We start from the raw sequence: 17,313 nt of genomic DNA on the forward strand, positions 1-17,313 counted from the left end.
TATTTTAGTAGTTATACTGATGTAATCCCAGAAAATCTTTGGAACATGAAGCTATGGACAAACACCCACTAGCTGAGCTGGCTGTACTTGTGGAACAGGTCACTACATGATCTTTCCTGACCACTTTTGTGTTTGTTAGCTGAGCCGTTTACGTGAATGCTCCCTTGCTCTCACAGTCAGATGGAGTTAACAAAAATTTATTATTTAGAACATCTGAACTAACCCAGTTCCTTTGACTAAAGTGTTTAGGGAGTGAGTGCTCAGGCAAGTAGCTGAGCAAAGGTTGTGGTAATCTCTGGCAGAAGGGCTGTGAAGAGTGATGGGGAGCAAGCCTTGCAAACTGCATGTTTTGCAACAAATGTACCTAGATGAAGAGAAATACTGATAACGATGGTGGTTCTTTTAATTTCTATCTTAAAACTACTTGTCTATGGTATGAACTTACATCACCACAGTGGTGCTGAATGAGCATGAAATAGACTGGGAATAGAGAGGAGAAGAATAGCAAGCAGAGTCTCCAATGGTCGATGTTCTCCAAACAGCTGTCAGAAGTACCAAGAACAGTGTCTCTTGACTTTCCAGAGGCTCTTGGAGACTGGCTGTTATGAGCTGTGCTGAACCATCAAGTGGCTGCGCTGGGAGGTGAGGCAGCTGCTGAGAGACAGTGCTGGGAGGGAGCAGGAAAGGCTGAAGGAAATTGTGTGAGAGCAGGGGCTGGTCAGTCCAGCGCTAAGTGTGTTTCTGACCCGAAGACATGGTCATTAGAGGCATCTCACTGCCCGACTTCATCTTCTCCTGCCCAGGCTCATTGGTGCCTTCTGTTAGAGGACATGTTCTGTTTGTGTGGACGGTTACCCCAGTTCTTAAAAGCTGCTGGGGGAGGTAGGAGATGGAGAACACAGCTCAGGGACAAAAGAAACAGCTCCGAGGACCAACTCTTTTGGACCAGGCTCAAGCCTGCAGACTTCTGCTGGTCGTGTTGCTGGTTGGAAGTGTGGAAAGTAACCACAGCTGTAACTGCTCACGCAAAACGCAACTGTAGTGAGGAAACAGGGCTTGACTGCATCTGGAATATTGTGTCCAGTTCTGGGCCCCTCAGTTCAAGAAGGACAGGGAACTGCTGGAGAGAGTCCAGCGCAGGGCCACGAAGATGATGAAGGGAGTGGAGCATCTCCCTTATGAGGAAAGGCTGAGGGAGCTGGGTCTCTTTAGCTTGGAGAAGAGGAGACTGAGGGGTGACCTCATTAGTGTTTATAAATATGCAAAGGGTGAGTGTCACGAGGATGGAGCCAGGCTCTTCTCGGTGACAACCAATGATAGGACAAGAGGCAATGGGTGCAAACTGGAACAGAGGAGGTTCCATTTAAATTTGAGAAGAAACTTCTTCTCAGTGAGGGTGACAGACACTGGAACAGGCTGCCCAGGGAGGTTGTGGAGTCTCCTTCTCTGGAGACATTCAAAACCCGCCTGGACGCCTTCCTGTGTAGCCTCATCTGGGTGTTCCTGCTCCGGCAGCGGGATTAGACTGGATGATCTTTCGAGGTCCCTTCCAATCCCTGACATTCTGTGATTCTGTGAATTTACGTGTTTTGTTCCACTTAGGGAATTGTGTTACTAAATGCCATTGTAGCTGTGTCCACACTTGGAAGACTTTGGAGTAGTAGAACTTCACAGGTCTAGTGCAGTTTGTGTTACGAACACGGGCTTCCCGCGCGCTCGTGATTTTACATACAGGAGACAAACTACAAGTGGAAAAAACTGGTGTGTTTCTGGGTCTTTGAAAGACAGTTAAATTTTTTCTATGTGAAATAGGCTGCCATGAATGCCCACTGTTGACATCTGAGTAGTTAGAGCCTGTATGTGCTTTTACAGCACACAGCTTTGATGTCCCTGGTTTTCTAATATTTCTGCTGGTACAGATGACCTGTGAGACCGCCTTTCCCCGCACGCAAGGCAGACGTGCCCAGGGAGGTCTGTGCCGGCCCAGCCCAGGGGTTTGCCAAGACAGTTGTCCCGGTTTAAACCCCCCCTGTGTAACCTCTCGTTCCCGCGCACGCGTGCCCGGGCGAACAGGAACGGCAGCAGGAAGGTGCTTTTCGTGTCGGGCACCACCGGTGGCGGCCCGGCCAGGGCAGGGCTCGGTTCAGCTCGGCTCGGCTCGGCCCGTCCCCGCCCCCCCCGTGGCGGACCCCGCGCGGCCGTTGGGCGCGCGCGGGGAGCGGCCTTTCGCGGGCGGGCCCGCCCGCGCGCCCGAGCGCGCCCCGCCCTCTTTCTCCCCCGCTCCCCCTCCCCCTCGCAACCTCGCCGCGCGCGCGCCAGCGCCTCGCGCAGCCCCGGCGCTTCCTTCCGGCCGCCATTTTAGTGTGTGTGCCTGGCCTTGCGGCGCCGCTGCCGCAGCTCGAGGAGCGGAGCGCAGCGCGCGGCCCGCCGCACCCAGGCCCGGCCCGCACACAGACCGCCCGCCCGCCCGCATCGAGCGGCCGCCCGCCCCGCCGGCCGCCGCCATGTCCAAGCGCCACCGTCTAGACCTGGGGGACGATTACAGCTCCAGCAAGAAACGCAGCACCGACGGGTAAGGCGCGGCGCGGCCCGGCAGCGCTGCCCGCGGCGGGTGGGGGGTCGCGGCGGCCCCCGCGCCATCCGCTGCCCATCCCCGGCTCCGGCCGCTCCGCGCGGGGCCGGCGCTCCCCGGGGCGCGGGGCGGCCGCCGCGCGGGGGCAAGGAGAGGGTTGCAGCGGCCGAAGCCGCGCGGTGAAGCCCCAGCGGCGGCTCCGCGGCCCGGCAGGCCCGGCAGGGCAGCCCCGCGGCTCCTGCAGCGCTAGGCCGCGGCCCAGGACCGGCCCTTCGGGGGGGCCCGGGCCCCTCGATGGGGGCGGAGGCGGTGGATGGCGGGAGCGGGCGGGGAAAGCTTTGCGCGGCGGTGTCGGGAGGGGGGAGGGAGCCGCCGGCCTCGCCGCTTGGGCGGGCTGGGCTGGGCTCCCGGCGCGGCGGAGCCGGGGGCGGTGCGCTGCTCGGCCCGCTCCCCCCGCCCCGCTTTGTCTGCCGTGCCTTTCGTTCTTTATCTCTTTTTCTTTTTACTCTCCCTCCCCGCCCCCCCCCCCCTTTTTTTTTTTTTTTTTTAATCCCCTCTCTGACTTGAGAGGTCTGGCAATGTGATCCTAGAGGTCAGCATGAGGTTCGTTCCACCCGTATAATTAGTGACTAGTCTGGTAGAAACGCTGTTCCTCAGTTAATATCTTTCACTCGCTAACTGGAAGCATATGCCCGACTTTAAGTAAAAATCGATAGTGGGATGGGTTTTGGGGTAGGGATCGGGGGAGGGATGATATTTGTTCGTAGTCTTGCAGAGGTTAAAGTTTTAGGGCTTTACTGCACAAGCTTTAGCAGATTGTTATCCAGGTTAATGAAATTGCAGGAATATAGGCGATACAATGATGCTGTCCTTTTATACACAGCTGTTTTGGAGCCTTCTCTGCATAATCTCTTTATCTGCTAATTGGGTGGGGGAGTCTGTTTCAAGGAAATTTCTGAAGTCTAAAGAAAACACAAATACTATGTTTATCTTAGTCTGCCCTTCTTCATGCAGCATAAAAGACTTCCGTGTATTAATCAGTATTTAAAGTCCAACAACATCATTTTGGTCTAGAGTGTTTATCTAAGAAAAATGTTTAATCTTGGTCTGGAAGCTTGCAGCGACTAAGAGTTTGCTGTAGAAGTTAGTATTCACTGATAAACAGTCTTTGCAAAACTTGCCTTTTTTTTTTTTAAAGGTGGGCTTATATAGCTCAGTTTTTAGCCCCTAGAGTTTGATGCATTTTTCTCTGCTACAAACAAAAGTGAATGATTATTATTGAACATTTATTTCCTGTATGTAGCATCACCATAATGTTGTTTTTTTTAAATCAATGCGTTGAACTTTTGATCTCCTTTAAGATGTTTTAGCATTGTTTGCCAGAAGTTAAAATAGCTCTTCTCTGTATACAGAAGAGTTGTACATATGTAGCTTTTTTATGTAGGTATTTCTGTAAAGTTTTCAAATGGTTATGCCAAAACTGGGCATTATTTAAATGTGGTATAACCATTATGGTTGGTTGCAAAGATAATCACAGGTCAGTATTTCCTTGTTTGTATGTTGGTGGGTTTTGTTGTTTTGGTATGACTTTATTATTTGGCATCGTTTTTACTGATAACCTACTGTCATCTTGAGCTCTTAGTCTTACCATTTGGTATATACTGTTGTAAGTTCCCAGGTAAAATTTTTTAACCAGAAGCCTTTGACATTTATGGCACATAAGAACTATACAAGTGCTGGTCTTATGCCCCTTTGTCTTGTTGTCCTCTGCCAATAAAAACATTGAACAGTATAGGATGGAGAACAAGTCACTATAAGCATAATTGTTGAGTGTGATTATTTCTACCATTACTTGAAATCTTAATTCATGTAGCACAAGCTGTGCTAATGTTACATTGTCTTGATTTATTTTAGTTTGGTTTTACAGTTTATGGAAGGCGTTAAGGAAGATGCACGGAGATTCTTGTTAATCACGTGGATGTACATGTCTTCCCCTGTACCAAGAGTGGCTTTATGCAATTTAGTTGGTTTGGGAGCTGGATTAAGCTGAATTAGCTCCATGAATGGTTACTATTTCACATGCAGAATAGTAGTTTATCTTGCATTCAGATGGAACCAGCTGATTAAATATGGAAGTCGTATCAGGTTACCCCGTGGTTTGTTTGGTTTTTTTTAGTTCCTTTTGAATTGAGGCCTATATTGGTATGTGTTGCTCTACGTGGCGATGATGCCAGGCCAACAGGCTTAAAATTGTTGGTGTAACCTTAAGCATTGACATGACATCTGTTTTCTTCCAGTCTTGAAGTATCATCCATAAAGTAAGAAGACTTTTTTTGAAAAACGGGAGTTCTGTGGGAGATTTTTGGTTGCAGTGTTTGTGCGAATTGCATACACACTATTTAAAATATGTTAATTTTTTTCCAAGCGTACTTCAGTTGTTACTGTATAACATCACAGTTTGTAGGATGTATCACTCAGACTAATCATGCTTTGTTTTTTTTATGTATAGAACAGAAATACTCCTTTAGCTGCAATGGCTTTTTTGCATCAACTATTGCCATGTCTAGTAATGAGAAAAAACACTGATATTCTGTTAGATGTGCTTAGACTTTCACTGCAATGATCAGTGGTTTTACTTTCGTGCCCTTTGTTTCTCTTTTCCTTTTTATGTGCTTTTCATCCTCTGATTTAGTGACTGCTACGGCATTTCTTTTATATCCACGTGTGCATGTTGTTATATATGTATGGACATAAGGAAGTGAAGGCAGATAGCAGACCAGAATACTTCACTTGAAAAACAAAGCTAAAAAACCCAACCCCCTCTGATTATGGAGGCTGCCAGGGAATTCAAATGTGATTTAATTAAAATTCTTTTATTGTTTATTTCTGGGTTTGAGATCGATCTCTGCAATAATGAAAAGTAACTTAAATGTGACAGTTCATAAATGAAGAACTACCAGGTTGCATTTTTAGACAGTTTAGTAAATTCATATGGCAGCATAATTGTTATTCCTCTTTTCTTGTTGACCAAAGGAGTCTGGATGTGTCTGCTAAGGTTGAGTTATAATGGGAGACCGGGAAACACTTTGTGGGGAGGGGGAGGGAGGTCCTGCTATAAAATGGTAAGTATTAAAGAGTATGTTTGAGGGCATATGTTGTATTTTTTTTGATGCTGAGATCTGGTTGCCCCACATTTCCTTTTTTTTAAAACAAGAAACACAACTCTCTTGATTAACCTCTAAGTAGTTTTTTACTTCTGAAATGTAAATAGAACTTGATAGGTTTGTTTTCTTATTTGTATGATTAAACAGCTGTAAGAGTTCAATGAAGAAACTGAGAAATGGGGGATTAACAAGACTTTCCATTCTGGATTGTATTTTTAGTCCATTTAATCCACTGTCTTGTTCTTGATGTGGTATTTTTATCTATGTTTTAAGCCCACACAAATTGCTACCAACATGGAAGAAGACAGTGCTGCCCTCTCCCTTGTGCTGCATTTGGCAGACAGATCAGAGAACTGATCTGAGTTAGTTCTAACCTTGGTGAAGGGGGTCTAGGGAGGGCTTGTGCCTCACAGGCTGTTGAAATGCTTATACTAACAGACAGGAAGGGTTGGCAGCAGCGTGGGAGTTCTGGTTTGTGTGAGGCTGAAGCATACCTAAAGATACGCTCCATCTGTGATGTAGAACCTTAGAATCATAGAATGTCCTGAGTTGGAAGGGACCCACAAGGATCATTGAGTCCAACTCCTGTCCCTGCATATGACAACCCCAAAATTCACGCCATGTGTCTGAGGGCGTTGTCCAGTCGCTTCTTGAACAGTGTCAGACTTGGGGCTGTGACACTTCCCTGGGGAGCCTGTTCCAGTGCTCCACCAGCCTTTGGGTGAAGAACCTTTTCCTAATGTCCAACCTAAACCTCCCCTGGCACATCTTCCTGCTTTTCCCTTGGTTTCTGTCATGGGTCGCTAAAGAGAAGAGTTTAGTGCCTGTCCCTCCTCCTCCCCTTGTGAGGAAGCTGTAAACTGCGATGAGGTCTCCTCTTAGTCTCCTTTTCTTCAGGCTGAACAAACCAAGTGACTTTAGCCGTTCCTCTTACGGTTTCTCCTCCAGACCCTTCACCAACTTTGTGGCCCTCTTCTGGACACTCCAGTAGCTTTTCTCCTGTGGCGCCCAGAACTGCACACAGTGCTCCAGGTGAGGCCGCACCAGTGCAGAGCAGAGTGGGACAGTCACCTCCCTTGCCCGGCTGGCAATGCTGTGCTTGATGCACCCAGGACACGGTTGGCCCTCTTGGCTGCCAGGGCACCCTGTTGGCTCATGTTCAGCTTGCCGTTGACCAGAACCCCCAGATCCCTCTCTGCGGAGCTGCTTTCCAGCATCTCGTCCCCCAGTCTGTGTGTACAGCCAGGGCGGCCGTGTCCCAGATACAAAATCTGGCACTTGCCCTTGTTGAACTTCATGCGGTTGGTGATTTCCCAGTTCTGCAATTTGTCTAGATCCCTCTGCAGGGCCTCTTCTGACATCATACTGTTTAAGTAAATGGTTATGGAATAGTTTGCTTTGTGGGTTTTTTTTACGCTTTGACTGGATACCAATGAAGAATAAAAATCCTTCAGAAGCATGTGCACACAAAAAGAAACCCCCAAACAGACCAATAAAACCTCATTAGTAGTGTGTCTTCACACTTCAGTTAAGTGCGTGCTGTTAGCAGGTTGTTGCATTTTACCCTGGCTTTAACCATTCTTAAGTTGTTTTTATATCTTTATTTCTTTAACAATGTTACTGTCTGGCCATGCACTTGTTTATACTCATACCTGCGGATACTTAATCTGATTGTGAATAGCACAGTAAGTCTAAAGGTTCATTCCTGTCTGATACATGCTATTAGACTCTTCCTCTATGAAGTGTTAGTTCCTTCAGTTTGTAACAGAGGTAACTTTTCCATACCAGAGAATTTGAATCTATTGGGTTCTGCAATATTTTCCTGCTGTTTTACAGAAAGAAAGGACTTCTAGCTTGTACAGTATTTGACCGTCGTAAAAGTAATGTTGAAGTTATGGTATCTCAGATTCAAACAAGTAATCTAAAATGGCCTTAATTTTTAGACAATCCAGTGTCCAGAGCTTTAGGAAAATCTACACCGAAGTGAGTCAGGTAGTGACAGTAAGCAGCATGCTTTGTAATCTTTCTTTTCAACGAGTCTGTATTAAAAGAAGTCTTAAAAAAAAGTATTGTGACAACCTCTGAAGCCATGATGTGTTGAAGTATTGAGGGGAAAAAAAATACAGCCTGCATAGATTGCATTCATTTATACAAGAACAGGAGTGGTGGTTGTTTCCAATTTGCAGCACATTTTGAATTAAAATTTGTAAAATCAGTACTAATGTAGTCTTGATTACTTCATCATCCCTGTAGGTAGGAATTTGCTTGTTGTTTCATCAGTTACATTTGAGTGCCAGTTTCATGGGTTTTTTTTTAAAAAAAAGCCGTGTAGAGGAGTATTGACCAACAGCTTTCTTTAGAAATGCTCTGTGTTCTTTCTTTCAGGCATGTCTGAGTGCTGCAAAAGAACGGGGTGGGGGGTGGGTTGTTTTCTCTTAATGTCTGTTCCTAAAAATTTTTATATGTACACTTACTATAAAGCTGGCGTTGACTTAGCTTGTTGTTTTGCCTTTTTTGATGGGATTCCACTTATAATGCACAAAAGAAGCTGAAGCTGAGAATATCCTCAGTTCTGCAGGGTTTTGATTTAGGCTAGTTTAAAATGTGATGGGGTATTTTTTGTAAAGCAGGACTTACTTCAAAGTGCTGAATTAGGGTAAGTTTGGGATTTTTATTAAAAGCATGTAGCTGTAGTTCTTTGGGTCAAACTGGAGACTTTGCAAATGTTTCATTTTTTGTAGGGAGAGTAACAAGTAAATGGATTTGCAAAATCAGAAACTGCTACTAAGACTGAGGCCAGAGACTGAAACTTTAGTGGTAACTGTGGTTAAAATAATACAGTTTTTCTTTTGAAAGAGCAATTAACTTTTTTTTTTACTTAATATCTGGAACAAATGGGCATATGTAAATGCTGGCTTTTTAAGTGTGTGGTAGGAGGTGATACTGGAGAAGATGGTACAACTTTGTAGTGTTAGGTTAATGGTTGGACTTGATTATCTTAAGGGTCTTTTCCAACCTAAATAATTCAATGGATTTACAAACTGTAGTAGCTGGTTTTAAGTCTAAGTTTCAGACTTAACAACCTGTATATCGAAGTTGATTAAGTCAGAATTGTATGGAAGACTTTGAACAAAAAAAAAAAGCTACAGAGTAATTGTGAATGTTAAAATCAAACTTTTCCAGGGCTCACTATCATCTTGAGTTAGCTTTTGTGCGTTACCATAATGCCCTTGCTAGATAGGCAAAAAGACTACTTAGTGTTATTTTTCTGCAGCAGCAGCAAGTAGAGATAGGAGGAATTGTGAGAGAAGTCTGGAATGTACCGTCAATTCTTGATTATAAAGTGAAGAGGGTTAAGACAATGGTCTCTTCATGTGATGGCGTTCTTCAGTCTTGTCTGTAGTGAGAGGAACTGTGGCAGTGCTTATGTATGAGTGTGACTATGTTTAATGTTCAGTATCAATTGTATGCTGTTACTTTTTGCTTACCCTTCCAGGTGGCTGTTCGCAAGGCTTTTTAAAAGATTGAGTTTATAGCCACTTTGTACTAAATATCTTTAAGGTTGCTTTGTATTTAATATTTAATTTCCTACTCTGCATTTAAGTATTCAAGTATCTAATTTTCTACTGTCTCTTAACTCATTTTAGGAAAGATCGCGACCGGGACAGGGACCGTGATGACCGTTCTAAAGATCGCGACAGGGATCGTGACAGAGATAGAGATCGTGACAGAGAAAGGGACAAGGAAAAAGATTTGCGATCTACATCTAATTCTACGTATTATGCAGCTGCTGGGTTACCAACTATAAAACAAGCAATGATTCCACACAGTATTAACCCTTTCACAAATCTACCACATACACCACGATATTATGACATCCTGAAAAAAAGGCTACAGCTTCCTGTCTGGGAATATAAAGAAAGATTTACAGATATTTTGATCAGGCATCAGTCATTTGTGCTGGTTGGAGAGACTGGGTCTGGTAAAACAACACAGGTGAGTTCTTATCCGTATGACACTGTAGTTTTTTTAAAGTTTGAGACTGTTGCTAGGTGTGTGGGGGGGTTGAAACTTCCTTTGGTTTCTTGAAATTCATTATGTAAGAACACCTCACAAATTGTGAGTAAAACTAATTTGAATGTTTTATTTGCTTAATGAATATGAAAGCTAGAAGAATCTTTCAGCGTCTTTCACAATGCAGTCCTGTTCTCTGGCCCCTACTTCTGTTGTGCTTTATAACTGGTAGTTCTCCTTTTGGTAAAGGAATGTGAGATATTTTAATGGCTAGACAGAAATGTACTGATCCACAAGCTGAGGAGATTGTTGCAAATTTACTACTGTAGTTTATTTAGCTGTTTGTGTAGGTAGCAGCTGGAAAGTAGGCAAAAATTACAGAAATAGAGACTTGTTAGTGTTCTATGAAATTTACTGCTAGAAATATGAATTTAAAGGGGATTGAAATGTCAGATACAATTCTGACTTTATGTGATTGGATCATGTATTTTGGTGATAGTAGAGAGAAGTGACCTGTGTTTCCTTGTGTTGTGGTTTAACCAGGCAGGCAGCTAAGCACCACACACAGCCACTTGCTCACTCCCCTGTGGTGGGATGGGGGAGAGAATGAGAAATGTGAGAACTCATGGGTTGAGATAAAGGCAGTTTAAGTAAAGCAAAAGCCGCTCATACAAGCAAAGCAAAGAATTCATTCACTGTTTCCTGTTGGCAGGCAGGTGTTCAGCTGTCTCCAGCAAAGGGCTCCATTGCACACAACAGTTAACTTGGGAAGACAAACATCATCACTGTGAACGTCCCCCCTTGCCTCCTTCTGCAAACTTATTGCTGAGCATGACATCATATGGTGTCAAACATGCCTGTGGTCTGCTGGGGTCAGCTGTCCCAGCTGTGTCCCTTCTGAACTCCTTGTGCACCCCCAGCCTTCTTGCTGGTGGGGTGGTGTGAGAAACAGAAAAGGCCTTGACTCTGTGTAAGCCCTGTTCAGCAATAACCAAAACATTCCTGTGTTATCAACACTTTTCAGCACAAATCCAAAACATAGCCCCATACTGGCTACTGTGAAGAAAATTAACTCTGTCCCAGCCAAAACCAGGACATGTTGGTACTGAAACTTGTCAGAGTTCATATAGCCTTCCATGCTGCAGTTAAAATCACATTATGTTGTGGGTTCATGGCTTTAAAAATCTTCTTCAGAGCTAAAAATAGTGGTAACAGATCTGCAGAGGCTCCTTAACCCTTAAAAAGAATTTTGGGGACCAGTAAACAGAGAAGATTTAAGGAACACCACTGTGTATTTATAGCAGGACAAACTTGGTGAAAACTTTAATCTATCCTCTGTTTTGCTGTTTATAATCTGTGTGGAAAAGTAATGTAAAAAAGTTCTTTGTTCTGTAACCTGATAAATTCCTTTTATCTAGTCAGAAAATAAAAACTGAAGGATATTTTGTTCTTTGTAAATGGATTATAGCTATCTTACAGTAAGTCTTACAGAAATACATTTTTAGCCATAAAATTCGGATGTTGAGAAAATGTGAAGGACATAGTAGTACATTAGATACTTTTTATAGCTGTACCTGAAGTATTTGAAGTTATATGCCCTTGCTGCATGTTTTAGGATCCAGCGTCTTGTGTGGAAGGTACCTTGTTGCATTATCTATATTGCTCTTTTTTTTTTTTTAACACGTATAAGATGAGACTGGGATTTTATAGGATTCTTCAGAAAAGTTTGATTATATAGTCACTTAGAAGATATAGTATTCTGAATGTTCATGTAAAAAACATTTGGTACTTATCTACATGAAAACAAGATTTCTTGTTGCATGATCCGAGACTCTGAGGGCCTAAAGGGTGTGTATTCTTAGTATTTGTGGCTTAAACTTCAAATACATCTTACTGTCATGTCATTCCCCAGACATAAAGCTTTTCTTGCACTGTCTTACTACTTTACTCCTTATTGGCTAGAAGGACTTAGGAAAGATACCTTAGGTTTCTTAAAAATGGAGTTTTAAGGTCCCAAAAGCACATAAGCTGACTTGGAAGCTTCACTGCTTCCTCTGAGTTCTCCTGCTTTATGAGACTGCAGGTACGTTTTGAAACAGTTAAGTGTCTCTGTAGGAACATATCACTAAAAATGATCCTGCTGGCCCTTAATGTAAACCTTGTTTTACATGTGCTAGTGTCACATCCTTTTTGTGATCAAGTACTGTCTTAGAATCAGTTGAGGAGTGGTTGTTTTTCTTCTCCTTACATTCATTGATCAGAGCAACAGAATTATTTATCTGTAGTTAAGAAACCCTATAATGGTCGAACTGAAGATGTATGTGAATTATGTATTGTTGCTTTTATTAGTATAAAGTTGGCATTATTTGAAATATATAATGAATTGTTCTTCTGAAATTGTGGTCTTCCCTTTCTTGGCGATAGTAGAAGGCTACATAGTAGTAAATCTTTTTGAGAGTGAGCTCCTGCCTCTCAAGTCCCTTCTCTGCTTATTATGTGCATGTTTTCCCTTCAGTCTTGTAGAACACCCAGGTTTGGGAATGCTTGGCTATGATGATGGAAACAACAGGACATAAAACTTTTCTGGAAGGTGTGTTCCACATACACTTTCAAAAGATCCAGAGCACTGAAGAAGTATGTCGAAAGCCAAGACCATACATTTTCAAGTCTTCAGTATTTGCAATGGCTTGACTTGTAATTTAAACTTAACCTTCTAAGTTAACTGTTTTCTTTAAATGCTCTCAGAATGTGGTCAGTGCTAGAATGGGTATACTGAATTTCTTTTAGAAAGAGGTTAAGTACTTGCTCTAATTGCAACATGTATTCTCTTTAAAATGTGGTGTCATATATGGTGCTAGTATGATAATTTACATTTCTTCTGTAGATGAAATATTAGAGTAGCATCTGCTTTTGCATGAGAGCCTTAATTGTAAAGGGTTGGATGTTTGTTGACATAACATAAAGAATGGCACTTTGTCAGCAAGTTTTCTTGGCAGATGAAGTTAGAAGCAAGGTGATTCTGAGTATAGCTTGATCTCCTGCTGTCCTTGCAGTCCACAAGAGAATTGATGTTGGTAAAAGTCTGACACCTCTTCAACTAATGAAAATTCTGAGAATTCTACCGTGTAACTTTTAATGGAGAAAGTTTTCAATAAATTAAAGTGACTTGGAAAAGCCAGGATAGCACTCTCACCTGTCATACTCTGCATCCCTTTAAAAATGACTTTCCTTTGACTTTGAAATAGGCTTTAACAGCCCTCAGTGCATTTAAAGGCCACTGTATGTGTAGTCCCTACCTCCTCCTGTTTAAAGGGGTTATATTTGGAAGTCTCTCTTCATTGAGGAAGTACTTGTGGTTAAGGGGGTGCTAACTTAAGCTTTTTTTCATGCTTTGATGTTGATAAAATGGCTTTTTTTAAGGAAACTCAAGTTTTTTTGTGACTTGTAGGTTTTGTGTGTCAGTGGAGTTAACTTTGTTAGGTTTTACACCAACCAGATAAGTTTTCAGTGTATTCCCAGTCATGACTGAAGTAGAAAATGTAGTATGGCAGAGCCCTTTTTCCTAGTGTGTTTGTATTTCCTTTAAAGCTGGACATGAAAAGTATTCTGGTGGTCATTTAAATCAGCTTAATACATTGAAGTCTGTGTAGCCCTTTTCTTTCATTTGACACCAATGCTGTTGGTTTTGCTATTTACTGGAAAACCACTTCTAAATTGTTTTTACTTCATGCTACTGGGGCCTAACAGACCTGCTGTTTTAAAGTTTATTTCAGGACTTGCTCTGTTTAAAGTCCAGAAATTTTGCCTAGTATGCTTAGAGGTTTTATTAGTGACCTGGGAAGCAAATTCCTTTCTTTACATTGCACTTTAGCGGGGTGTGTATGTGCTACAGTCTAAGGTTTCAGGTTCATGCTGTCATTGTTCAAGAACTATTGTTTTTAGTATTGCATAGGATTTCCAGAAGTTTGAGTTCTGTTCTTCTCAGCAGTCTGTTAGTCTCCTGTCATATTTTGAGTCTTTGCTTTTCTTTTTTTTTTTCTTTTTTCTTAAATTTATAATGGAAGTATGTTCTCCATTTAAAAAAAAAAGTTACAGTCTACACTATTCTGTCTGTAGGTATGTTTTAGCGTGCAATTATGTCCATTTTGCTGTGGAAATATGGTATTCTAGAAGAAAAAATTTCCTGATTTAAATTACTGTTTTTCCTGTTATTCCACATTGGTGCAATGTATGAATGTCTGTGTGGGGGGGGGTTGTTTGTTTGTTTTCCCTTTCATTTCCTTCTCACTCTGTAAACGTGATCTTTTAAGAATACTTTGAAAACCAATTACTGAGGAGGAGTGGATTTTATTTGATCTGCAGTCTTGGAGCTAGTTGTGCCTGGAAATGTCTTCTCATAAAATGTCACACTGAGAGCGTGTTAAGAGTATTCTGTCTTCATCAGATTGTTAATGACCTTAGAAGTTCTTCTGAATAAAGCTGCTTATTTTGGGTGATTCTCACTGTTTCCAGATTCCAAACAGGAGCAGAAAAATGCTGACTAACAAAATGAGTGCTAAGGAAAACATAGGGGTTTCATATATGTTTGACATTTCAAAAGAGCAATAATTAACCAAATGAACATAGCCGATTATTTTATTTGTTGTGATTCCTAGCTATGATGATTCTTTTTGTATCACTAAGATATTTCTTTTTTTTGCTTAATGTATTAATAAGCATTATTTTTTTAAAGCCACAAAGTATAATTTGCTTACTGTAAAACTTAAAACAACAAACTCTGCTGGAGATCTTAAAATTCTGAGTGTTAACTTTGGTTGCTTTGGAGCATGTTGGCTGCTGCTAAATATCTGTATAAGGTTCACAGTACCTTTAGTCCAGTACCTATGCATTTCCATGATAATGTATAGTTACATACATGCTTAATGTGAGTGTACTTCTAGTGGCATTGGGTCCAACTAACTAGTCTATCTACAGTCATGCTTTGGATATTTTTGTGCATGCAGTTGGCATCTCAGTGGAATTATAACTTTATTTGATAAAATACAAAGGTTACAGATTACATCTGGCCATTTGAAGTGTATTTAAAACTGAATTTTATTCTTGACAGATCCCTCAATGGTGTGTTGATTACATGCGCTCGTTACCTGGACCAAAGAGGGGAGTAGCCTGTACCCAGCCTAGGAGAGTAGCTGCAATGAGTGTGGCACAGCGGGTTGCTGATGAGATGGATGTCATGCTGGGCCAAGAGGTTGGTTACTCTATTCGATTTGAAGACTGCAGTAGCGCAAAAACCATTTTGAAGTAAGTATGGCAATTGTCAGGTAAAGGTATAACAGCCTACTTGGAGGTGGGAAGAATCACAGGGTAGTAAAGAGTGTGAGCAAAGTTACTGAAGTGGTAGTGTGGAAGGGAATGAATCTATGGACACGCCCTTTCTGTGTCTGAGTGGAGAAGAGAGGTGGGAACCATAGCATGTGCTGGGGTGTGGGGCTTGAGTAGAATTGAAAATGTCTCATTCTACCTGAAGAAATCACTACACAGTAAGGAAACTAATTTTAAGTGATCCATAAGAAGAAGGTGATCTGAGGAAGTATTTTTATTAAGGTGCTATTAAGAATAAAGCCCTTCAGCATTCAGTTTTTTGTGTTATGCGTTCAGCTGACCTTTGTACTCTCTTCCTACTCGGAGTGAAGTCTGGTAGCTTACTTCAGTAAGGAGAACTAGCACAGAGTTTTAAAACAGTCTTATACCTGACTCTGGGACACATAATCCATAGTGTTTTAGTTGTCAGCTTTTCTAGATTCCTGTGCTGTGTAGATGGAACCAGTTCCACTTAACACGTCACTTGCAGATGACATTCAGAATGATCAGTTAAAAAGGATTCTACATAGTGTGGTTCAAGGAATAGTGCTTTATGATGTCTTTGCTTGTGCTCATACAATTAGTTGAGGACTGGGAATAAAGTTAATATGTAAAAACAAATTTAACTAAGATAGCAAAGCAAAAAGTGAACGGATGATCTGGAAGCAGAAAAGGGGAGAAACAGCTGCTGAAATAAGATTTCTAGGATTTTAGAGGGGTTTTGTGCTTTTCCTGTCTCTTGATTATAGACCTGGAAGTCTGCCAGTAATAGCCTACAAACTAGTTAAAAATGTTGCTAAACCTTGTTTCCCCTTCCTTTTTTTTTTTTTAAGCTTCCTCCCCTACTCCCAGATTTCACTTATACTCTGCAGTAATTTCTATTCGAAAATACAAAATGAGCTTGTTACCTTGTTGGAAATAGTTTAGTGATGTTTCAAATAAAAAAGGTTAATAAAAAGTTTTGTTCAAGCAACCCAGTGAATGACACAGAAGAGGATTCTGTATCAGGCTTACTAAATAAAATTTGTGTTTAAATTGTTTTTGTTTGTATTCAGGTACATGACTGATGGTATGTTACTTCGTGAAGCAATGAATGATCCTTTGCTGGAGCGCTATGGTGTTATAATTCTTGATGAGGCCCATGAGAGAACACTGGCTACTGATATTTTGATGGGAGTTTTGAAGGAGGTTGTAAGACAAAGATCTGATTTGAAGGTCAGTAATGATGAAGCCCAACAGCATCTCCTTTCTAGTTGCAGACATACCAAATAAGATATCTGTGTGCTTACCGTTAGCTGATTTTTATAATCAACTAAAGTAGATCAACTGTTTTTAGATCTGATGATAATCTGCATTGGAAAGATAACCCTAGCAAATTCTTAATGCAGTTTGTATTGAGGAAAATACTAGAAACAACGTAATTGTAGCCTAACCTTTCTGTATTTGACTAGGAATATTTTTGGATCTTCATAACAAGGGTACTGTATTCAGGTGATAAAAGCTGCTTAAATCACAGTCAACAGTTGAGTTTGCATATTGTGTGCGTATTATTTCAGAAATTCTTGTTAACCTTAGGAGTAACATCTTTTTTGTGTCCTTCAAACCTACAGGTTATAGTAATGAGTGCTACTTTAGATGCTGGCAAGTTTCAGATCTATTTTGATAACTGTCCTCTTCTAACTATCCCGGGTCGCACCCATCCTGTGGAGATATTCTATACACCAGAACCAGAAAGGGACTACCTTGAGGCTGCCATTCGAACAGTGATCCAAATTCACATGTGTGAAGAGGAGGAAGGAGATCTCTTACTCTTTCTTACTGGACAAGAGGTACTATATATTTTTTTTTTAATCCATTGTTCCATACAGAAACTGTTTCAAGTGGCTGATGTAAACTAGAAAATTAAACTGTTTCAGTTTATCATTTGAGTGACCTTGGGTTTTCTACTTGCCATACACTTCAGGTCCTTAATCACTGTATGTATCTGTAATATGCATATGCTATGCAAGCCCTCTCTAAAATGAAATTTCTCATCTTACTCATATACTTCTAAAATAGAAACCTAGAGGATGAACCCCAGGTTTGTACTGATGTGAACTGAAAAGTTCTGGGTACCTGGTAGCATCCATGTTTTTGACTGAAAATGTAGTTCTGTGCACTTCTGGATGTGTGTTGTACAACTTACCTGAAGAATAACACTTC

General features: G+C 41.7%; 1 protein-coding gene across 1 annotated transcript in view; it reads left to right on the plus strand.

The window, feature by feature from the left end:
- Positions 1–2,392: 2,392 nt before the first annotated feature.
- DHX15 (DEAH-box helicase 15) overlaps positions 2,393–17,313 on the plus strand; it is a 47,086-nt gene continuing 32,165 nt past the window's right edge. The window contains exons 1-5 of the mRNA XM_065633260.1: positions 2,393–2,572; positions 9,384–9,732; positions 14,858–15,051; positions 16,167–16,326; positions 16,722–16,940. Coding sequence (XP_065489332.1) covers positions 2,505–2,572; positions 9,384–9,732; positions 14,858–15,051; positions 16,167–16,326; positions 16,722–16,940 — 990 coding nt within the window. The 5' untranslated portion in view covers positions 2,393–2,504. The remainder of the gene's footprint in view (positions 2,573–9,383; positions 9,733–14,857; positions 15,052–16,166; positions 16,327–16,721; positions 16,941–17,313) is intronic.

The sequence above is a fragment of the Caloenas nicobarica genome, chromosome 4, assembly GCF_036013445.1.
Source record: "Caloenas nicobarica isolate bCalNic1 chromosome 4, bCalNic1.hap1, whole genome shotgun sequence".
Taxonomy (NCBI): Eukaryota; Metazoa; Chordata; class Aves; order Columbiformes; family Columbidae; genus Caloenas; species Caloenas nicobarica.